The sequence below is a fragment of the Rissa tridactyla genome, chromosome 4, assembly GCF_028500815.1.
Source record: "Rissa tridactyla isolate bRisTri1 chromosome 4, bRisTri1.patW.cur.20221130, whole genome shotgun sequence".
Classification (NCBI taxonomy): domain Eukaryota; kingdom Metazoa; phylum Chordata; class Aves; order Charadriiformes; family Laridae; genus Rissa; species Rissa tridactyla.
In genome coordinates, this window is record NC_071469.1 from 10,838,415 (window position 1) to 10,863,165 (window position 24,751).

General features: G+C 40.2%; 1 protein-coding gene across 1 annotated transcript; it reads right to left on the reverse strand.

The window, feature by feature from the left end:
* Nucleotides 1–20,138, reverse strand: OVCH2 (ovochymase 2). The gene is made up of 22 exons (XM_054197817.1): nt 19,977–20,138; nt 18,919–19,018; nt 16,434–16,687; nt 15,677–15,768; nt 14,251–14,423; nt 13,157–13,252; nt 12,430–12,581; nt 11,577–11,772; nt 10,044–10,067; nt 8,536–8,626; nt 8,299–8,432; nt 7,741–7,881; nt 6,638–6,768; nt 6,151–6,244; nt 5,199–5,330; nt 4,736–4,816; nt 3,915–4,098; nt 2,450–2,519; nt 1,682–1,877; nt 1,245–1,396; nt 764–932; nt 1–328 (listed from the first exon to the last, which is right to left on the reverse strand). The coding sequence occupies exons 1-22, from the start codon at nt 20,136–20,138 to the stop codon at nt 306–308; spliced, it is 2,847 nt and encodes a 948-aa protein (XP_054053792.1). The 3' UTR covers nt 1–305.
* Between the last annotated feature and the right edge of the window lie 4,613 nt (nt 20,139–24,751).

Here is a 24,751-nt window from a genome sequence, read left to right on the forward strand (position 1 = left end):
TTTTATGCTCTCCAGTACTACCTTCAAGGATATGCTTGGTTTATGGTGGATTATTTTCCCTTTCTTTCCTTCTAAAATAGATTAACAGAGTGTCAGAAGCCTGCAAGTAACTTGTGTCTGTTCCAAGCACACACATGTAAAGCTGAAGTCTCAATTCAGGTAAATCAGCTGTAAATTCACCAGGGTAAGTATCAGCTACTTTGGAATCTGTTCACCAATCGCGAGCTAACATGCTCTCACCAAATTTTGCTTTCAACGACAGTTTTACTTCTGTGTTCTACAATGTGGTCCAGCTCTTTTGACGGTCACACCATGAAAACGGGGAGATCTACAACAAGGAGAAAAATAAACCAGGGTGAACTTTGCAAAGAACATCAACAAAGGCACGCTGTAAACTTGTCAAAGTGGACTCAGCTGTCATCTATGTGTCAGTTCATGCCTCCCTACCTCCTCCCAACCCTGAGAAATGAAGCAGCAAAGCGGCAGTAAGGAAAACATTTTTATCAACATGAGAAATACAATAGAGAAGGGAATAATCCCTTCTCTAGAAGGGATCATCCAGAAGAAATAAGATTTTCAGAAGTGACTACTGATTTAGATTCGTCTGTTTCTGGGCATTTAGTAGGCGTATTTTAAACAGCCACGATTGCAGGAAGTGCTGGACACACAAATATAAAAATGGCACCCTGGAAAAAGACCTCGATTGAAGCATTTAGCATTAGCAAAAGGATTCATTTAATTGTTTTTTTTTTTTCATACATACCACTACTATTAATACTCTGCTTGATCCAGTCAACAAAAACACCAACATTTGTGTATACTCCTGGGTAGCTCTTCCTTCCACATCCCATGCCCCAGCTAGTGATTCCATGAAGGGTGTAAAATCCTGAGTTATCTTCTGAAGGACAAACCAATGGGCCACCAGAATCACCCTGCACAAGAAGAAAGGAATCTTGTTATGAGCTAATATCACTCCTTATGTTTTTAAAATATAAGTTCAGCTACGAGAGGTCCCAGCTGCTCCTGTGTTTGGAGGTTTCTGTTTTTAAAAGGCAGAGAAAGAAATAACCTTTGTTCAAGAGAAGTATCTCTTTTTGCAATACAAGTAATAAAAATCCTACTATTAAGGAGTCTTTCACAGTAAATCACTTACAGCTTTTGGTGAGGTTTTAACACTCCTCTTTTTCAGAACCCATCTGCCATATCCCAAGTGTCAGAAGGCAAAGATGATGTGCGCAACTTACTGTGCATGAGTCCCTGCCTTCTTCCAGAGGGAATCCAGCACAGATCATCTGCTGGGTCACTTTACTGGGAAGATTTATGTAATAGCTCTGACACGTGTCAAGCACCAGGATGGGGACTTCCAGCTGATGCAGTTTTTTCCCCTTTTCTCTGTCTTGAAGTAAAAGACATCTCAGAAACCAGTAGAGGCGTGAATTAACAATTCCAGAAAGAAGCTTTAATCCTCCCCTTTTCAAATGGTCTCAATCTAAATTATCTGATTTCTTTCCTCCCACCCGTTTCCCTGCATGTCTAGCTGAGCTTACAAAAGTGAAAACTTTTTAACATGTCTGTTCTCCAGAAACTAATGTATAAACAGAATGAATGTTACAACACGGAACGAGGTATTTAAAACACAGCTACAGCATGCTCTACCTTCAAAACGGCCAAGGCCACATACCTTCTTCACACGCTCCCCATCCTGTGACAACGCATACGCTTGAGGGCTGGACCGTCTCCTCCTCGGCAGGGAGGCACACTGGGCTCACGTAGTGGTTAAATTCTAAGGGCTCGGCCAGTTGCAGTAAGGCGATATCCGAGTCCATAGTGGTCTTGTTAAAACTTGGATGTATAATATACTGCTTTACTGAGCTTTTCTAAGAAAGCAAGGACATTGACATTTTCTGAATGACTTGTGAATTTGAGTCTCTAAGTAACTTTGGTTTTACAAATTTTCAGGGCATGTGCAAGTTGCCTTAAGAGAAGGAAACATTTAAAAGCAGCTACTGAAGTTACCAGTTTTCTTATATTAACAAGTCAAAATTATGCCTCTTGGACACGGACCAGGGAACATGCAGGAAGCCCCATCTAGCAAGTGTAGGAACAGCGTCTTGGAAAAACATTTGTTTAGTCTGAGCAAAGTGGAAAGTTGTGCCTCAATTATTTCTGTCTTGGTAATTGTCACGAGGCAATTTAGAGACAATACGCTCCCCACCCATACCTCCTCCAGAATATTGAGGTTTGGAGCTCATTACTGGTGAAGGCACACGTCTGTGTTGATACAATTTCCCTGAGAGTCACACAAAAGCTGTTGTGTAAACGCAGATTAAGGTCAGTGTGCAGGCTGGTAGATTGTTGCATCATGAACAATTTGGGAAACACATTTACATTAAAAACTATTTTGCAAGATTGATTTATTGTGAAGATTGTTAAGCAGAACTTATACTACCTGTCTGTACTCTTGCTCTGTAAGATCATGAAGCCCTGTTACCACCATCCATAAGTCTCTGTATGGTTCCCTTAAAAAAAAGAAAAGTAGGTATGTTCTCCCGCTGCTATAACTGCAGTCTTGAAACCAGTGAATCTGAAAACCTCCCCCACCCAGAATAGATACTAGGGCCCTACACATTCCTGGGCCAACTCTTCCCGAGGCCCTCACTCCCATACAAATCTTCGGAAATCTTCCTATTGTCTTCTAGGGAGCATGAAATAGTCTCATGACGAGGCAGTAGGATCTCTCAAACACACAGGAAACTAAGAGGAAGGTCACTTCTGTAAGGATTGAGGGTGCCTGACACAGAACATAAGGTCCACATCATCCCGGGACAGTGCTGGTCCTTACCTTCTTAATGAAAAAATGCGTAACCTCTCAAACATTACTACGAATTACATTCGTTGAATCATTAAGACACATATGGCAATTCTGATGTGATGGCAAGGTACAATAGAGAATTCCTCCTTAATATGGCTCTTAAAGCAGTACCTTCAACATAGCAATGCTCCTGACATAAAGTTTTGCAAACTATTATTTAGAAACTTAGAAGCCAAAGTCCAAAATTCGAAAAGGCACTTGCATTTCAGATCCCCAGTTTTGGGGGGGGCGGGGGGAAGAGAATCAAAGACATGGAGAATATAGATGTCTAAGCATTTTTGGCATTTGGGACTTTTGAAAGCTTCCTCTCATTTTCAAGTAATTGCAACTTCATTTGAAAACAGGCCAGAATACTTAATTATCAGCAATCCTGAGAGGATTTTTAAAAAATATTTTAATGACCCAATGTATGTGAATGTTAAATTAATGTACTCGTGATTAATTTGAACTTCAAAACAGATAGTGTTCAGCCTAAGAGATAAATAAACAAATTACATTTTAGAAAGTATTTTAAAAAGTCCGAAAGTCATACAGACTATCCTTTTGTCTCCTCTCAATAAAGACAGAAAAATTTCCATGCAATCTGATTTAACAGATTGATAGGTTCTTGATAAAGGAACGGCATCAACCCTGTGCACAAAAGCCTCCCGTATGTCCTCCAAAATCTATGCAAATTCAGTAATTTTTTCATTTTTGGATAGGTTGATTCTTCTTGGATGAAAACATGCTCTGTATATGACCCAAACACGAAGAAGTTACCTAAGAGTAAGTGATGGATGACAAAGGACTTAGTATCTTATCAACTCTTCTGAAAACTGATCTGAATGAAACCCAAGCCTATAGAAGTAGGCTGCTTACTTCCTTAGTAGCCACCCTAATCCTAGTACGTCTGTATGGAGCAAAAGAATCCTATGCCAGTGTGAGCTGCAAGTAAGTGGTAACCAAAACTGTGACAGCCACCCTGGGCAGAACGACCACGCTGCAGACACACACCATGCAATTACAGATGTTCCCAGGGAAGGGTTCATCCCAGAGTTCTTACCTAGAATTAAAGCAATGAGCAGCTGTGACCACCCATTCTTTGGCAAGAACTGCTCCTCCACAGATATGCTCATCTGAAATTTGTATGCTGACCTGCCAGGGCCATGAGTATGGTACAGCTTCTTCACCTCCAATTATCCTGCTGAAGATGAACCGGGGCTGATTTGAAGGCATTCCGCAAACATCTGAAACAGAAAGCACTAATGTCTCAAGAAGTCTTTTAGAGGTTAAGATTTGCAGAAGCAAAGAACAACCATTTAAGAGCTACCCCACAACTTCACAGACTTCCCACCTCCCTTTGTTTGCTACATCTTTCAACTTCTCTCATTAGAAAGGATCCGAATGTTTAGAGGAGATGATCTTAGCAAAAACAGAGGTTCACCAAGATGAAAGCAACTGCTTACCTTCAAAAGTTTTAGCCTCAAACCTACAATGAATATGGACTCACCCCATTCTCCATAAAGTACTGGGGGGAAAAGGGAAGTTCTAAAATTCTGGTGGTTATTTTCAACTACCCTGTACTCTTTGCAATTATTTTCACCAAAGCAAGTAGGTGTAAACTGACATACAAGCTGAAATAATGTTATTGCATTGCTGTAAATGACTTAAAAAGATGAAGGAAACCGGAAAAAATAGGTTCTGCTATTCTAAAGCCAAAGCATAGAAGCATTACTATTCATCTTCTTATTTCTTCAAATTAATGAAAAATTCTGGGACAACTCAGACTGCAGCCATTAAATATTTGGAGAAAACACCATTTACATTATAGTCCAAAAGGTACTGCCTATTCTCATGAAGAAAATACAACTCAGGTTGGCTTACCTGGTGTAACCTGTATTTCTTCTTCAGTTATATCCATATCTTCAAATTCTTCTTCACTAGTTGAATGCAAAGTGTCTAAATCTGGCAAATTAAAATAGCAAATATGTTAGCAGGCACATCAAGTGATATTTTTATTAAAAAAATCACTTTTATTTCCTTTATTACAATTTTTGTAGAAGGAATAGATTTCTACAGTAGGAATCTGTGCTGTTACATCTTCACGTGGTTTTAAGTACTCTTACGCAAAACAGAACTCTGAGGTTTTGTGGAGATTCATTGTTTCTCTTCAACCACTCATTATGCCCTTTGTTTAATGCCTCAATAGATTCACAATACAGTTTTTTTACTGAAGCAATTTATTAGAGGAGAATCTCCTAGAGCAAAATAACTCTGAAGAGCCAGATTCACTGAAGAGCCCTTTGTGCTGCCCCACAGAGGCCGTCTCCCAAGTTACTTCTATTACCTGTTACATGAACAAAAGAGATCGTAGCTCTGAATCCTCCAAAGGTCTCTGTTTCATCAGAGTGAAAGACAATCAGCATCAGAGCAGAAGAGCTTAGAACAGGTGCTGGTAGGGCAAATCCGCAAGATTTAGCTAAAGATGTGAAAGTAAAGGTTCACTGCAGATTAACACGTACTTTTTCATCCTTATCTCTTTCAAAAGCGGGTACTCAATATTCTGTGTATTCCAGCTCTCACACAAGAGGGTAAAAAATAACTATGCACAAAAGAAGAGCATAGATAAGCAGACTGAGGCTGAAGGACTGTTTGATTATTCCTGTCGGTCTGTCCTTGTTCAGTAATCATCTCATAAGAACAAGGAGACCCTTGCATTATCTCACAAGACACTATTGCAGGCCTCATGCTCATAGGTTGCCATTGCATATAGGACACACTGGAAACTTGATTTCCCCTTGTTAGTGTTTCAGCACTAGCACCTGCTAGCGCTAATCTAAGCACCAGCATGAAGCAAATGCTGAAATCAGTCGACAGACAGGTCTTCAGCTCGTTCAACGTAAGCCAGGGGAACCGCCAGCAAGAATTACATGAAGGCTCATCTGGAGTGAAGAACAACTGGACTCTGAGAAGGAGACCTCTCGAGTGCTTTCTGTGTCTCATCATTACTGCAAAACCAAATTATTGTGTTATGCCCTTTTCTTCATTCACACAAATTCAGAACTGCATTTCATACAGAATTTAAATACATAAAACTGTTCTGTTCAATGTGGTTTTGCCTGTGTAAGTGGAACAGAAGCAGCAATACCTGCAAGTATTTTTCAAGGTACCGAAACTAGTACCTATAACATCTCGTGAGACTCTAGAGGTGAACTCAATTTTAGACTGTGAATCAGGGCTAGTGAAAGTCACAGAAGAAATAGGTCATCCCCAAAATATGCAAAGATCAAAAGTCAAACCAATTTCCTCCTCTTTTCTCACATCTTCATACACAGTCACGGCATCATAAGAACAATCTTCACTCTCTTCTACTTCAAAAGACTGGTAAGTAAGCTTTAAATAAAAAATGAAAAAGTAAACCTTGTTAAATTCAGACAGCAAAAATTCAAAGATCTATAATAGGGTCTTCAGTAATCTCAATGATTCTTTAGCCTTTGGTTTCTGTGACATTCAGACCTCTCTGAGGTGATACCTAACATATTACATTTGCTAGAGGAATCTGTCATGATAAAATTTAAACCAGGAAATCCTGTTTTACTATAACCTAAAGGAGAAATCAAAACCTATCTGGGCTTTTGGGATGGAGGGTGGTTTCTCCTAACTGCACCCAGCAGCATTATGCAAGCTTTTGTTGCTTGATCTTGCTTGTCCTTAGCTGCATAATTTCTTCTTAACTTAACGGTGCCCACTTCCATTCTGCAGACCCAAGAGGGGCTCGTATTATACCTTGATTACATGGTCCTCTGGAGCACAAATAATCCATTGACAGTCTGCCATGTTGCTGTAGTGCTCTGGATAGTGCATACTTTGTAACACTCCTTCTTCAAAAAGGACAGCTAAGGACTCACAGCCAGAATCTGGAAATCCAGGAAAACAAAACTGGAGGCACTGTGATTTCCTATTAAATCATTCACACACAAAATCCAGAAAAATTCTTGTGGCGCTTTCACACAGTCAAGAAAGACAACAGGACAAAAGCAGCAAGTCAAATCCTTGTGTTTGAAAAAGATGCAAATAAAATTTTTAATCTCTTCCCAGGCAGAAGAGCAATTCAACTCATGACTGTAGCATTCCCCTTTGGCTACAGGCAGTGCACTGCGGGCACAGGAACCTGTGTGGGGTGACAGAAGAGCAGGACACGGGCATGTCACAACATTTGCCAACTTTCTTTGGAGAGGAAAGTGGAGACATAGAACACAACCAGAGGACATCTTCCTGATGGGCTATGCAGTGGCGAGGCCCCTGAGAGGAGATTCCTCCCTATCCTCTGCTCTTACACTCTGCAAAGGAACGAAACTGGCTGGAAAAGCTGCAGAAACAGGAACATGTGTCTGTCTGTAACTGGATTGTCCAGACCCAGCAGATGGCCCTTCGCCTGCTCCCTGGCGATGGTGAACAGCTCTGCACAGCAAAACTGAAAGCAATTCTCCACAAATCTTAGCTTTAGCTGCCTCCCTCAGGGCCACTCCAGGAAAGCACGCTTGGAACTAGCAAAGTAGCTTTCATCTAGAAATTCTGCTAATTTGACTAATTTTTTTAATTGAGTTTTAGAACATTCTGAAAGTAAGGAAGGAAATGAGATCCTGTATAAAGTGGATGGAGAAGAGGCAAAGTTAAAGGAGGGCTTCGCTCAATAGCATCTATTCTATCTCTTTGGCATCCCAGTTTCTCCACAATATCAGACAGCAGCCTAACCACACTTACCTTGTTCATAACATCATCCACACATAAATATTGCAGGAGCTTCCTCCGATTTATTTTCTCCTGAAAATTTTTTTCAGGTCACTAACGAAGAATGCTGACAGGTATATTACTAGACTTAGACTTACCAGGAAGAATATCTGGTGTAAGAGCTTTGTAGGTCATGGAAAAACCAGTTCCATAATCCTTGTTGTCAGAAACAAATTTCAGCCTTATGCTATTGGAGCCAATCAAAATAGGTAATGGAATATCTTCTCCACAGAACTTCCCTGAAATATAATATTAGAGAATAATCACACTGTAAAGTCTTCAGTCACTTGAGAAAACTTGCGTGTACGATTTTTAGTACTTAGCTATAAAAATTTTAGGATGAAAAGGAAATTGCCATCATCATTCCTCTACATTCCCTATTAATCCATTAGCCCAAATAAATGCACACTACTAAAAATTTAAAATCCTTGAAACCAGAAAGTCGTATGCTGACACAGTTCCCTACCAGGCATTTTCCGTTCTTTTCTCCTCCCACACCTTTTGTCTTTTATTTTGGATCGTATGTCACTATGTATTCATCATGAAAAAGTAAGTAAAACATAATCAGTCGCGATGTCCTCATTGGGTGTACTTGCCATTAGAATGAAAGGCCACACTGACAGCTTATTTCAAAGAATATGGGGACGCCAACTCACCAAGAAGTCTGTTGTCTGTTGAATAGACTGATAAAGAATCATAGTCACAAAACGTTTCTGGCTCTATATCAAAGTGGGAAAAACGAAGCAATATATAATTCCCTTCTGGTACAAACAGAGTCCATACACATAACCTGGAACAACAAAATAGTTCCTGTTCACAAAACTGCAACAAAAAAACAACTACGGCAGTACGGGGAATAGTTTCTGGGGAAAGACTGTGTTTTGCCTACTTACTGGCGGTTTTGGTAGAACTGTTTGGGACTCCCAGGAAAATGTAATTCTCCTTCACTGTCAGGGAGTTTGCCATCCTGAACGCTACAAAATGCTGCATTGTAGAGTTAAAACAAAATAGAAGGAATCAGGTTTGACACATATCCAATCATCTGCTCCACCAAAAAGCTCAAACATCTAGACAATATTGTGAGAGTCAAGATGGCTCCGCTGCACCTTGTTTCTGCTGGCAAACTGATGCTGGATCTTCTCTCCTCTCTCTCTTATTTGGAATTATGGTAAATCAATTTTAAAACATGTAATTTGGGAGCAAAAATGAAGCACTGCCAACATGCTATCATATTTTATTGTACAAATGCTTTTTACCTTAAAGAAACTACTTGTTAAATGAGGATTTCAGTATAAATATTTATCGTGGAGGAAAAATGCAAACCTTAGGACATAAGAAAAGTGTTCATTGCAGCCCATTTGTAATAATGTCCTTAGCTATGTTACAGCAGGAGACTTTTGCAACAGTGCAATATAGTATTAAAGACACGTTAATAGAAGAAGCAGAAGCTTTCCTCTCCAGATAAGCGTTGCCAGAAACACAATTACTTACAAAAATTATCTCCTCTTGCCTTTCCTCCTCTTTGCAAGGTAAGCCAGTAAGACATTTATCAACAACTATGCATATGAAAACAAAATTTAAGGAGTTGTGTACTTATAAGATTGCCCTACCTGAAGTGTCCTAGGAAAACCAGTAAAAACTTTCAAAAAGACACAAACAGCACTTAAATACCCAATTCTTACTGGACACAGCAAGTCTGTACAAACGGACTGTGTGCCCAAGCTCATCTATCATCTGAGAAATCTCACTCTAGATTAGTAAAATTAAAATTTTAAGATCTAGTTCACAACAGTTGTTTCTAGTCTCTTTATGTGAACTTGTACCGAGATGAACAGAGTGTCCACCAAGAACATGAACATGGTGCAATCAAAGTAAGACTTAAATTTTATAACATGTTACATTCCAAGTTGGGTTTCTTGGGGTTTTTCTTTTGCATCTTATTCATAGAAATACAAATCAGACAAGTAGATAGGTTCATCTCAGACCACGCAAAAGCACTACCAATTTACCTCGTATCTTCTATTTAGACTCTATATTTTTATACAGAATCAATTTCACTAACTAGATTTTGTGCATTGCTTGAGGTTTTGTTCTACATTTTTCCCGTTAATTTTATTTGCATTTCAATAAAAATATGGTTTTATATATGTAGCTGTCTTAAGGAAAATTCCTTTTTGAAGTCACCAGTACATAAGTACAACCCTACAAAAGTAATTTTAGTTATTTTTACAGAACGAGGAGGAAAAAACTATATATTTAGAGTATACATTTTAAAGTGCTTTGATGAGTCAAGCTTCTTCATGTTCCATTTCTTCCTACATAAATTATGTATCAGACTATTTTGGGGGTCTTTTTATGCTCTAACACAGATAGAAGATACTGGGAAAAAAAACGTACTCACCTGTGGAGCTTTTCATTTTCAGATCTAATACAGGAGGGATAGGGAAAGGAGTGGAGAAAGAAGAATAAATTACTGTAGTTTCATATTCACAATGTAGGCTTCATTTTTATACATGTGAAATGGTAATTTTATACAGCTAGCACTGAGGCAAATTCAAATGCTGCTCGGGGACATAGTGCCGACATAAACTAGGCTCAGAATTAAAACAAAATTGCAAGTTCAGGCAATGCTGACTTTGGAATAAACAATTCTGGAGTAGCCACTTCTAGAATTAATCATACATTAGTAGGCCACCGCTCAGTCTGGGCAGCACGGTACTCTCTCCTTACATACCTGTTGAGTAAATATTATACATTTCAGGAAAGGGTAGCAGAATCCAATTGCTAGCATCGCATCAGGGACATTACAGTTAAGATCTTTTGCACCAGTGTGACAGTATAAAAGAGTAAGCAAGCAAAACCTAGTGCAATGCAATTGAGAAGTGTGTTTTTACTTTACCTACCAGATCGATTTTTCTGTTCGCTGGAGCCAACAGACTTTAACTACTACAACAGCAAATTCATATTATTTTTTCCTGATAATAAAATGGATAAACTAGTAAATTTTTAATAAAAAGACCCCGTGTCTCTCTTTTCTTTTTTGTTTTTAAATTGGAAAGCAAAATATTGTTCAGAAGCTAAACCCTTTTCATTTTTCTCCAACATTATGAGGGTTTCCTTTTTCAATCACCAGTTGAAATTGGTTTCCAATGGGAAAGCTTGGGGGGATTTTCCCCTGGAAAATTTTTTTCTTACCATTGACTAGCAAAACCTCTTAAACACCCCTCCTCAGTTTTTCAGTTCTCTGTATAAATTTTAACACAATCTCCAACACTTTTTAACAAAAATGGCCCAAATTGGAAGAAAATATTAGTTCCGTTTCTTAACGCTCTGAGTGAAGTTCATCCCTGGACAGACTGTCGTTTATATCTCCAGCTCCATGACTTTGGAAATGATGGATAATTTCCATGCTGTTCCCCTGCACAGAGGGCACGTGAAGCCTTTTGGGCAGAGTAAGCAAAAACTCTTCTGAGAGCATGACTTTTCCCCACCTAGTCAAATATCTGATCCAACACGTTTTAGCTCAGAAAAATGACAAGTGACTTCAAAGAGGTGCATATGGAATTTCAGACACTTTCAACTGGTGAATTTCCACTTAAAAACAAAAATACCAGGCTAAGAAGCTAGCTGGATAAAAGGACTGTTCTTAAAGTAAAAAAAAAATAATATATATATATGCACACACACACATATAGTCCAAGTAGGAGGCAAAATGGAAACGAAGCAAACATTTACAATGCTCTCGATTTGGTTTTGGCAACTGCCAATCAGTACCATATACTTAAAGGCATTGTGAAATGCTATAATGCTTTGCCTGGAAAAGTGGGGAAAATGTAAGTACTATACCTTGAAAAAAATAAAATTAAATGAAATATTATTATGAGACAGAAGGGTTGTCAAAAGTGAGGGACACATTACTGTGGAGACTTAATACCGGCACCCATGTTCTCTTGAACCCAGGAAAGCACTGCACTGAGGTCGGTGAATATTCCTGGGGATCCTCTGTTGTGATGTTTTTTCTTCTCGTTACTTCTCCAGCCACGAGCACATCCCATGCCCCAGGAGATCACGCCAGCGAGAGTCCAGGCACCGTGCCTGCTGCGGCACAATAGAGGGCCTCCTGAGTCTCCCTGTAAAAAATGAGCAAAAGGCCACAACCCACAGCTGACAAAAGTGGGTACATACCACTGAGCAAGCCTCAAAGAGGTTTCTTTTGTGCTGTACTGACAAACCCGCAACAGAGGGAATAGTAATTAAAAAAAACAACTATGAAGAAAGACACTTTCTTTCTTATTGTGTTTAGTCAGGATCGTCAAGAGGGGCAGAGAGAGACGAATTCCCTCGTGGGTCCAGACCTGCTGTGTTTTAGCATGCAAAAAGGAGCGAAGAGCTTTTTTTTCTACCCCCATGACAAGGAACGCTCAAACTTTATCTCACTTTCTTTCCTTCCTCTAATCCAATGCAAGACTTTCTACTTTCCTCCTTAGGATCTTAGCAACATTAACTAATTAGCATATCAACTGTTATGAAGTTAGAAAGCCCGAAGCATTATTGCACTGGGATACGTTGCAAAATTACGCTCAGGAACCTGTTGTACAACTCGTACGATAATTAAAATGGAATTATGTAATTAAGTGCATCGCCCCATACAGAACCTTTGAAAGAATTCAGACGTCAAAATAAATACCCTCCAAATATTGCATTTTACAGTGTATTCATTTAGGGACACACAGCCTTGAGCTTCTGCGAAAGGCTTGTGAGTACACAAGGCCCTCTGCTGAGCGGACCTGGCAGGCATCTTTTCCTCCATCGGGAAATCCAGCACACATTATAGTGTCACCTCGGATGGGTTTCTTTAAAGTTGATAACGCTCTTGAACATTCCTTACTGTTTAGGATTGGTAGATTTACTTCATGTAAGACCTGAGGGAGTACTCCATCTGAAACACACAAAAAATTCTTCATAAGAAATGCTGAAAGGTGAACTTAATGTCACTGAAAATACACCAAAAAAGAAGTTGTAAACTTGCTCCAAGCCATTTTATAGTTACATAAACATCCAGTTTTGTGTATATAAGCAGTTTCACTTGAATAAATTTCAAAACATTTCAAAATTGAAATACAGGTCTATATAGTGGAACACTGGCCCAGATTGCCCAGAGAGGTGGTGGAGGCCCCATCCCTGGAGACATTCAAGGCCAGGCTTGATGAGGCTCTGAGCAACCTGATCTAGTTGAAGATGTCCCTGCTCACTGCAGGGGGGTTGGACTAGATGGCCTTTAAAGGTCCCTTCCAACCCAACACATTCTATGATCCTATGATATCGTAGTGATCCATTTTGAGGCAATTCACAGGTAGGCATAGAAGCTAGAAAGATCCCATTTTGAGATTACAACTCTTATGACTGGTTGATGGTTTTTTTCTGGTCTGTCTATGACCTCTGCAATTAAGCTCTTACCTTGAGAAATAAGACACTGAAAAACCCGAATGTCAAAGAACAATTGGAGTGGCTTACTCTCATTTAAACGGCCCCATCCACAAGCAGTGCAGATATATCCCGCTTCAAACTTTTCACCTGGATCAGGAAGACATGCTGGCAAAACTGATGAACCTGCCACACACAGACATGAATTTTATTGGTAAGTATTTGAAACAACAACAACAAAAAGCTTCCTTTCTGGTTTTTTTTTTTTTTTTAAACTAAAAAATATTGTTATTTTTGTGGTATCTGAAAAATTAATCTCGCATTTGACAACTTATCTGTGCCTCCACTTCGTAGTGTTTTGGAATGGAAAAAGAAAGCCAGGAGCCCCACAAGCTTCAGACCAGGCCTTGCCATTCGGCTTAAACTTAGCTGCTGTCATGATCCAAACTTCTGTCAGAAAAAGTAGCCGCTCACCTTTGTGGTGGCAAAGAAAGAGTGACCTAGTGATGTGAGCCGGAGACTTTGGAAGAGCCGAGTGTGGGGTGGACTCCCCTATGCACCTTCCATCACTAAAACTGATGTGAAGTGGCCTTCCAGAAAACCCAACCGTTAAGGCAAAGTCAGTGCACTGGCTCGCAGGCCAGGGAATGGGGAAACCAACAGCTGTCCTCTCCTCCCCTTCCCGCCCCTGAAAGGGCCTCTCTGCCACCACCGAAGATAACCCCGCTCCCCCTCCTGCGGAGCCTGCAGGGAGGGGAAAGGGGACGAATAGCAGAGGGGTGTGAGTAAGGTGTGGAGACAGCACTGTGGTACGCAGTGAGCTCTGGTCTGCCTTTGCTAGCTTTACTCTTCACCACAGGCAAAAATCTCCACCTACACCTTAGATGAAAAATAAAACCACCTATTTGGTCAGGTTTTAGTCTCCTGTATATAAAGAGCAATAGTTTTTTCTTCAAGGGAGTATTAAGTCTGAAGACGACCATTAATTCAACTGATAGATTTTTCTGACTCACCCCTGGCATTTTAAATACTTCAGTTGCAAAATACTCTGGAGATTTTTGGTGGTATAATCTGACAGCTGGGAAACAGGTTTAAACTGAGCTTCAAGACTTTTCACAGCGTCTGGGAGAAACAAAGGCCTTGCCTTCCCCACTGAAAAAGATCACAGATAACTATGGCCTTACTGAAGTTGAAGGCTCCATCCAGCTTCACAAGGGCAATGTCATAGTCCATCGGCCTTCTGAGGTCAAAGTTGGGATGCTTAATGACATACTTAACAGGAAGGGTCTGCTCGCCGTTCTCCCTGATCCTCAAATCGTGCTCTCCTGCAGTGACACTCAAGTACTGGAGTAAATCCCTGTAGAATAGAAAAATAAAAGTTCAGCTATGGAATCTTCAAAATGAAAGGAAAAAAATGCAGTTGTTTTTAAACGGAAAAGTTATTACTACTGATACGTAACACCTTTCATCTTCAGATTTTACAACACTTAATATGTACAGTCACCAAGCATCAGAGTATGCCCTGCAGTATAAATCGGGAGATGAAAGGGACTGAGAAGAAAGACCATTTATCTACACTCCTGATGGTGGTTGGTGGTCTACTAAGGAACCAGGTTCTCCTACTGTGTTTAAAAATGCTTAGTCACCCTGCTTTTTGAAGGAGGAGGGAATATTTGGACATAGGAAAGCACAGAAAAAGTACAACTAATTTTCTAGCATTCTCAGTTTACACCTTAAAAACATAGTGAATCCTGGCTCCTAGTACCAGATCAGATGTGCAGCAAGGGAAAACGAAAGCAATCATTATCAACTTTGTATTCCAATTCAAATATAGCCAGACTTGAAGAATTACTTTTGTGTCTGTAGGCTTTATGCTGATTTAGATATTCTCTGTCCTTGTGTAGTTAACATCAACTCTGCAGTTATTGGCTAATTTGACCAAGACGTGATCACGTGCAATGCCAGATATAGATCAAATTTATAATTCCAAGTGATTCATTAGTATGAAGATTCAGTATTAATAAGAGAGTTAGAACCTCAGTAAAGCCACCACAGAATCAGGACCGAAACCTTCTGTACAACATATTGCTTCAGAGATATGGTTTAGTGATGTTCTTTGTCAGTGTTAGGTCGATGGTTGGACTAGATGATCTGAAAGGTCCCTTCCAACGTAGGCAACTGTTCAATTCTATGAACGTTCACAAACTTTTTTTTTTTAGCACTATTGCGCTAAAAATTGTGCAGGACATTGTCAGCGTGCAAGAGGACATTATCCATTCGCCATTTAATTGCGTATGCTCTGCCAGTTGTTACTACTAAAAAAAAAAATTGCGGTCACCTGATAATTATAGTTAGGTACAGATTTTTACCTACACTTCCAAAAATCAGTCTCCACCACCCCTGTAAGATTGTTTTATTCTTAATTATTTTTGAGATGTTCAAAGGTTTTGGTTTTTCTCCCCTTCTGTCAAAACATGGAAAATACTGGTTGCAGATGAAAGGGTAGCATCTGTAAGTAATCGCCACAAAGAGATGCTACAGCACACACAGGCTTTTATAATCACTGTTTTTCTGCGCCTGCAGCCTGCTCCTGAAATCCCACATCCATACCTGTCCAAGAGGCAGTGAGCTGCCGTGACCACCCACTGAGCAGAAACAATGGTGCCTCCGCAGAAATGCTTTTGCCTTCGTTTCAAGGAAACCTGCAATGCATAAAGAAGAAAATCTTCCTATCTGCTCCGACTGCATTTGAGGAAGAAAGGAGAGAGCACGTGCAGGCACGCTCTGAAGATTCACAGGGCTAAAGTACATGCTGCATTTCAAGCAACCACACTTTGACGGCGTTTTTACGGTTCTTGAGTCTAATTGATCCTAAACCTTGCTGTTCCCCTCAGCTGTGACTTGGCACCTGGATAAAAGCAACATAGACGAAATAAAAGCCAAGTCACTGAGGTACGGGGCACGCTGTAAAGGTCACTATTTACTTGAGAACTTTTCCTTTGGCGGTCACTGGGAGCACCGCAAATCCATGGTGCCTGACAATAGTCAGGGGCTGGAAGCGGTGTCCTTTGGTCTCCTGTTTTTGAGCAGTTTCACCCGAGCCTCTTTACAATAGACTAAACTACAGATGCTCTTTCAGAAATAACGACAAACAAAATAAGAAACGACACGCAAAGGTTTATCAGGGAGCAGGACAGGTTCTGTGTCCTCTCCGCCTGCTTCACTGCTTTTCATAAAAGCAAAGTGGAGCTCAAGAATGTGCCAGAAGTGTCAGTAAGCACAGAGTATACCCGCTGTCTTCTTTTGTCATTTCTACGAAACGTCAGGACTTTGTTCTGAAGACAAAACCACACGTGCTTGTGCAAACCTGCCAGGGATGCGAGCCTTGTTTCACCTGGTTTCCCCCAACAATCCGAGCGAAAAGGTTAAGGTAACTCCACAGTTTTGTCTCTTGAACTTGCTGCCCACACTTCGGATCTGAGGAGTAAAAGAGGGAAAAGGAGGAAAGATTTAGTCTGGATTTAAGTTTTTCTACTTTGTAATAACCGAATTGGAAGGCATGGCCTGGCACAGAGGTCAGTGCAGTCTCTCTGCCACGACAGGAGCCACATTTTACAGTTCCTAATACAAAATGCCCAGACTGAGGCTAAATTGGGCTAAGAAAAGGGCAATGTACTTTATTTTGCAAAGTTGTCCAAATAAGCACGTTTTTGTTCAATTGTATCACAAATATTAAATTTGCCTGCTATGAGCAAATAAGCACGTGTGTGTGTGTGTATATATATATATAAATAAATGTTCTCATTGGGTCCGTGATTAATTTGAACTTTCTGAATGGCAACATTCTCTTTCAAGCAAGTTTTGCAATTATTTGGGGGCTAAATCACTGCTTCATTCTTGCTTTCAGAAATCTCTTTACACCCGGCATTTGTACGTAAAATATTTTGGACAAACGGGGTCAAAATGCACAACACACAGAACCTGATGACCAACAACAGTGGCTGAATTTCTCCAGAATACCTATTACCAGGCCAACTTTATTTCTTTTTAATTCATAATTATTGTTATCTACTAAGGCTAAACAAAGCTGATAATATTTATGTATTTGTAAAGGAGTATATTTATAGAAACAAGTATTTGTGGTGATAACTACCAATTTGGGAGTATTTTAAGAAAGACAGAAGCAAAGCAACCGATTCTGCCAAACAGCACGTTGTAACAGAGGAATTCTGTGTCGCGCACTTCTCAAACCCAATGGTGGCCACAATTTTATTTTTTCTTAAAGCTGTATGAAAACTCATTTTACTACAAATTCTGTTAAACACTACATTAGGAAAAATTTAGCATCCATAAACTTGGAACATTTTGTTGTTGTTTTGGCAGACTGGTGGCTGTACTGAAAGGATGGAGGACCGATACTTGTATACACTGTCTGGAAAACGTGGAATCCTCCAAACTATAAAAAGCAGCTTACAACACCTACACAAAGGGGTTTGCAATCATCCTCTGGATTAGCATGGGTGATGCAAAGGATTACAGTGTCACAATAATGCTGACACAATGCTACTTACTTTTAAAAAAAAAAGGCTTCATATAGAAATGATCCAATTAATTTACCTGATTTTTTTCATTCTTGCCTCATTCTCACTGCACCCACCTTTTTCCCATGTGCAAAGATACAGTGAGGAAAGGGGAAAGAGGAAACAGAGATAAAATTTAAAAAAAATAGGATTTAAAGTTTTACCAAAGGGAATTTGGTACTGGGGAAACAGGCAAAAATAAAGACATAAAATAAAAAAAATCAGATTCATAAACTAAAACTTTCCTTTTTTCTTTCAGCATTGAATAAGTCCATTCTCCTAATACATGCAAGATTAGTTTAAGTTACAAGTTAATATTTATATTAATATTATACCAAACTTATATTATCTATATTCTGACAAACTCTGAATGAATCTTCTGTTCTGTGGCATTTGTAAGCCCAAGAGATTCCTGATTTCTTTACAGGCCGCTTCAGGACCAGCGTCACTGTCTGGTGGGCTGAGAGGTGTCTATGTGAACCGCGTCCCGTCCATCTGCCCAGCGGGACGCTGAAGCCAGACAACGCCATCCTACAGAACACTATGCTTTCGACTGCTTAAGTGGCAACTTATGACGATGATTTACATGCCACCCCTGTTTTGACAGCCAAAATAGAGCATTTACAACGAAAACAAGTGATTTGCAGAATTTAGGAAATCGTGCTGTAAATTTCCCGTTTTTCCTACTGCAAATTTAAAATGGAAGCAAAATGGTTATGCAAACAGTCAAGATCTGATTTCCATTCCAGTTCTCTATAAATTAGTAAATCTTCATAAAGAAAAGATGAAAAATGGCAATCATTATTGTACCAAAAAAAGAATACTCTGAATTTTAAGATGTAATACAATGGAAGAGAGGGCTCACTATATTTTGTTTGCAGCCCACGGGTAACCTGCTAAACCAAGACCTTCATTAACTTGCTGCAAATTGGAGGGTATTTAATTGTATTTATTTAATTATAAATCATATTTATTGAACGTTATGCATTCTGAATGAAGGAATCAGACAAAAGTTTCATAAGAATCAGGCATTAAAAGAGAACTTTCAGTTACAGACTTGGATGAGAACAATTGTAAAGAATAAAAACTAAACCAATTATTTTAATGCTACCTTCTGTCTAGGTCTCTGAGCTCTTAGGGTCAAAAACTTAAGGGGTGAAACTAGTGCAGCTTCTTTACTTCAGCACTGACTCCCATGCTTGTCGCTGCGAAAGAACAAATCCGTTAGAACTTGGAAAACTGTTAAAGCTAGATGTGAAATTTTCACCCTACCTTTCAGAAGGGCAGATGGCACAGCACGAAACTCTGGGATACAAACTATCCCCGTCAGGAGCAACTGCAGCTTACCGAGGGCAACGCGCATCTTGGGGTGCTAAACGACCGAGGGAAAACAAGGAGAGTTTTTATAGGGAAAAAGCAGCCCAAATACTATACTGCAACTAATTGAAGTAGAAGTTACTCATTAATCCGGCCATAAAGCACTTACCTGCACAAGTAAGTTTTCCAAATTTATGAGCGTGACTCTTTTATATGCCACTACTGAGGTCCTTGCTGTAAAATACTAGATAAAATCCGTCCTAAAACTACTTTTTTCAGGCAAAATGACAAAATGAATTTGCTATTGCATGCTTTGCTAGCGACACTTACCCAGACTCATCTACACATTGAAGTAGAACGCTCATGAACAGAATGTTAACTGCTATTTACCCTTGCAATTTCTACAGCTCTTGATGAGGCAATGCTTTATATTTCCCGCACACTTTATATTTAGCCAATTTCACAGACCCAAGAAACATACCAGAAGTTTATCATTTTGTTGGCAGCATGCTCAGTGTCGAACGAGACAAAGATAGCTCTCTGCATCAAAGTGTCATGTTTTCAGAAAAGCAGTCTTTAGAGCCCGTTTTTGAAAGGCAACTAAGGAGGACAGGGCTCAGCTTTTTAAAAATATTTCAGTATTGCTGCCATCAGCAGTGCCAGTTCCGTGTCTCTTTTTTCCGTGTCTCTAAGCTCCACTTTTAACAGCAATTTAAGTGCAAGTCTCTTAAAGACTATTCAAATCCTAAATAAGGAACAGATCAGCAGCTAAATTAAAGACATTTCACAAAACAGAAAGCTAATCAGCTCATTTCAAATTTATGACAGAGAGACAACACTTACTGTGCAGCAGAGAGGTCAGAAAGAGAAAGCACAGAAGGGCACGTCCCGTACAACCTGCTCCTTGTCTGGGATGGCGAAACAGAAGCGCCGGCTTTCTTGTACTCTATTTCTCTTTCTCCTGAAGCTGTTACCTTTACCCTGTGCGCAGCCAGAGGCACTAATGACCTTACCTGCTTCTCCCGCCGGATAGTCGCTGGCGCTCGGGAGACCCGCAGCTTTGGCAGGCAGCCCCCGCCAGCATCACTCCTCAAAGAAACGCAAAGGTCAAACCTTACCACTTGGTCTCCATCCAGGCATGTGCTCCGAATCTCAATGCAGGGCCAGCGGCACATCCTGTTAGCGTCCTGTACCTTTGTAGCAAGACAAAGCCATTAAATCAACAAGTGTCCAAAATGACCGTGTGCTTGAAATCTAGGTCTGACCCATGTCTTAGCAGGTAGAGCCACCCCCCAGCCCCAAAACAACGGGGCTAATCGATGCTAGTCAGTCTGGGCTGCCCCTTCTTTTGCTGGGCATTTAATTTACGAGCATTTTATTCCCCAAAGTATGCTTGATACTGTAGAAATACATATAGTTGCTGCTTCTTCTGAGATTATTAAAAAAATAAACACAAACGCATACAAATAAGTTTAAGACCAAGATAAAGCAAAGAATATAGATAATATTCATCATTAGAGCATTCCAGAATGGTTCCTCTGTTCTTCTGGTTTTGAGGGGTTTTTAAAGGGGGTCGAGGGCTGGTGGGATGGAACACAGGCTGCTTTTCAGTGAAGGTTAGTGGGCCACCAAGATGGCCAGACTGCAAGACATAAAAAAACACTTTCTATTTTTGTTAGAAAAGTTGCTTCGTGTTGCTCCTCCTGTCTGAGGAGGAAGAAAGGTGGAAAATTTATTCACTGAGTGACAATGTGAAGTTTAAGAGAACAGGGAACGAGGAGCAGAGGACAAAGAGTGGGGAGGGTGAAACAAGCAGCAAATGCTGGTTAGTAATTAACTTGTTAGAAGATCGGTAGAAAAGACACATCCAAATTGAAGCGTTCTTTGTTGGGTTTGGTGGTGGGTTGGTTTTCATATTTTAAACACAATGAGCTGTGATTTCAAGGGTCGCTGATCACATCTGAACCGACTGTAAGGTCACTGCTGGAAAACTGGAAAACCTATTATCACAACAAAATTTACAGTTTCCTATTTTAAACAAGATATAATGTCTTGAAATATTAAACTTCATAAATCTTCTCATTCATGTATTACATTTGTGAATGCAGTAGTTCTTAACTGAAAGCAGATTTAGTTTTAATAGGGACTAAATGTATTTATGTTTTGATAGTTGTACATGAATTTTGATTTTCCAGCAAACTTATTTTTCACCAGTTTTCGCCTACCGTAATTCCAATGACTTGATTCAAATTACACTCGAGTTTGATGTAACAAGAAAATCAAGTTTAATTCTCAAGATAGACCCATTATTGCCTACCATTTCTCCAAACCGAAAGAAGACCTTAAGATGCATATAAAAGATGCCGAATAGCACCAGCACAAAACTCACTTCAATTTTAATATGCTTAAACCTGCTACCACCATGAGCCCACCCAGCCACTGAGGAAGGCTAACTTTTCATTCACTTTTTCCAGCCACAGCCTTCATGTTACTTCACAGATCAGCGCACCGAAAAGCTGAGGGAATTACCTCCTTGAAATTCTCCATTCCTTGAATCAAAACACTAAATAACTGTTCAACTCACAAACGCGTTTTTCCCCTCTGCCTCTCTACAAACACAGTCTCATCTCAGAGCAGAGCCACGGTCTTCTGCCGTGTTACGCCTTTGGTTGGGATTCATGGGGTTGAGATTCGTGTACTTTTTTAGACCAGCAGAGAACACTGATAAATTTACTTGACCTCCTACAAAAGACAAACCACATAATTTCACCTCAACGTTCCCACGTGAATCGTAGTTAAGCTAATTTTACAGGTGAGGATTATAACTAAGTTTGGGTAAACATGGCAAAAAAGATCTGCAAACTAAAATTTTGCGGTAATAATGCTCACAGTGCTATCAATTCATTTTCCAGAAAGATTCATATCTATGATTTTTCAGTTGCTGGGTCATTTCTTGGGAAGCGGAAGCTTTGCCTGAAAATTAAGCAAATAAATATTTATAAAAAGGTCAGAGACAAAAATCTTAAGCCAGTACCATTTTGAACCTATTTAATTTCCATCTAACTAATAAAAACAGTGCTGATGGTTGATCGGCACTATACCAAGGACAAACAGTAACTGTTGAGAACATACAAGGCAAATACTTCACAAGTGATCCAACAGACTGAAGTATGTTCCCGCAGTGCTCGTAGGTCCATGGTAGCTGTAAACCAACCCAAGTTTGTGCTGCTACCAAGAAGGCAGTTATGCCCCATCTCCCACGAAAGGGCCTGTTGCTGCCGTTCCCCTCGTGCCACCCTCCGTTCTGGTGCGGCTGTGTGCAGGAGAGCCGAATAATCTTCTTTTTTATGTAGCTGGATTTGCTTTTGTAGCTGGATTGGCTTCTTGATCAAAGTTGTTACTCAAAAATTGAATGCTAGTACCAATGCAAAGGAGGAGGAATGACTGCATGCATTAGACAGATCAGCCCATTCCCTTTGATTGAAGCCACCACTTGCAATTTAAAATATCTAAAGCAATCATGAAGCTTCAGGCAGACTGGGTTTTACACACAGTATTGTCCTAAAAAGAGACCCAGAGCATCCAGTTCTCTTCCAAGCTTTGTTATGACCTCCTGTCTGGTTCTGGTTAGTAAACACGTGTCAGCTAGATGTTCTGCAATATTTAAGTATAAACTATCACATGCGGGGGATCATGAAGTCCCTTTTCTTAAGGTGTGAAGATGCCTGAAAGGGCAAAGTATCTTTACAGACTTTTACCAGCATAGCAGGAGCTAAAAGATACAGTTACCTAGTAACTCCGTAGCTCAAACAGGAAAGTTGCTACCACCCCTGCGCAGCTTACGTACACTCTGCATCCTCCCAGGTATTAGTCAGCCTAATATGTCAGATTCCTTTGGATGCAGGCTACTTTCGAAGACTTTGTGCTTTTAACATTTCCTCCCCCGCTACCACTCTGTTGCCATTACAGCCCTCCACAGAACTGAAAGGGCTAGTGTTCTTGCCTCACAGAGAGACATTTAGTTATGTTTTATTGCTCCTAATTAACTAAAGTAAGGACAGAGAGGGAGCAGTAAAACAAGAAAGGTTGGCTTCTGATAATGTTTTCACTTCAACTTGCTCCATCCTCCCAAATTCTTCCGTTGACCTGTCAGGGCGCAGAACAAAGTATACAATAGCAAGAATGTTCAAAGGAGTACTTGGTGGAATAAGAACCCACAGAACCCCCCCCAAGACGCTGTTTCCCAGAACATTTGGTCTTTAATTCAGGCCTTTGGACATGCATCAAGATCTGTTTGAGTTTGCTATGAAAAAAAAAAAAAGAGCGCAACTTTATTGGAAAATGCACCAAGTTCTTTTTCATCATGCAAAGCAAAGAGCAACAGTTGCTATACTAGCCAAAAGTTACTGGTAACCAAGAACTAAGAGAAACTGCTGGCTTTTTTCCACTTTTCACAAGAGCTGCATTTTTCCCGCTTTCAGAGCTCACCAATATATGAAAACTATAGATAGAGGCTCAGTTACTTGCATCTGCAATGAGTAATTGCAGATTTTTCTGCATTTTCCTTTTGGAGCTGAGTCTCCCCACAGATGGTGATTTAAACTTTCAAAGTAAACAAAATCAAAACCAAACAACTGGGACAATGCCAACAAATGCAAAATACTGCAGGCTATGAAAAGCACAATGTGTTAAGATACAGGCCAAAGTTTCCCCCGGATAGAGTCCGGTCTCACATCCAGAGCACAACTGATTAATTGGGAAAGGACAAATGAAGGAAGATAAAGGGAACAAAACTGGGCTTATCTCCAGTATTTGGCCTGAATATCTCAAAACTTCCCCTGCGATCCTCGCAAGGGAAGATCGATACTAGCACTTTTCAGCTAAGGAAGATCTGGCATATGGATTAAGCAAGTCGGCGACAGTCAGAAGCGTGCTGGTCGCTTAGCTCCCAAACATATAGCGATCCCCCAGAAGTGTTTTTTTGCTAATGAAATACACAGTCTGTAGCACAGTGGCAGCTCCTCAATGTAAACATAAGTAAAAAATAGAGGAAAACTAAAGCATTCATTTAACGTAACTGCATTATTTTATGCTAACACACTAGCAATCACTGGGTTTGTTCTGCAGGTATCTAGGCCCTATATTTATCACCCTCTCGTATCCAGAAGAGCAAAGCCTGAAATGAACCTGAGCTCACGAGGCATCGTGCCACAGAGAAGCTGTTATGAGCACAAAGGGTGCGAGGTCCTGGCTCGTCTCACTCAGCAGACACCTGGAGGTGTAAGGCACTGGAGAAAGAGGCCTCCACTGCCGCCAGCTGTCTCAGCTGTCCCCCGCCGCTTCGTGCACAGACAACAGCCGAGTCCATCCACCCCTCCCTGCCCACTCTCCCTCCCACCGCCATTATTGTGCGCACAAAGACGACCCCCCAGGGATGCCTCATACAGCTAACTGATGCAAGACAAGTATGCCAATTAACAAGCACATTTTTATACTATACCACACTTTGAGGAGGACAGTTGAAATGATGCTAGTGCAATCTGGTGTGATTTGGCTGAACAAACACTCATCAAGCAGGCTCCGTAGATTAGGAGACAGATTAGGACACAGAATAATATAATTTCTTCTCTCAACATGACCAATGATAAAGAACAGAATGTTTTCCAGTGTAAGTAGTTAAGCTGCTTAAAAAATATATATACGCCCATAACACTTTATCAGTTTTTCCCTTACCATCTGTTTGATAGGAATCATTCTGATATGTTTGCATTGACCATCTTGTAGGAAT

What these genes read in the sequence shown, in the direction of transcription:
- OVCH2 (XM_054197817.1), bottom strand. Translation starts at nt 20,138, where the DNA reads ATGTGCCGCTGGCCCTGCATTGAGATTCGGAGCACATGCCTGGATGGA. An exon ending in GGATGGAGCCTTCAACTTCA is followed by an intron (nt 13,253 to 14,250) that starts GTAAGGCCATAG and finishes TGTGTGTGGCAG; the next exon opens with GTTCATCAGTTTTGCCAGCA. An exon ending in AAGGCAGGGACTCATGCACA is followed by an intron (nt 933 to 1,244) that starts GTAAGTTGCGCA and finishes CTTCTTGTGCAG; the next exon opens with GGTGATTCTGGTGGCCCATT.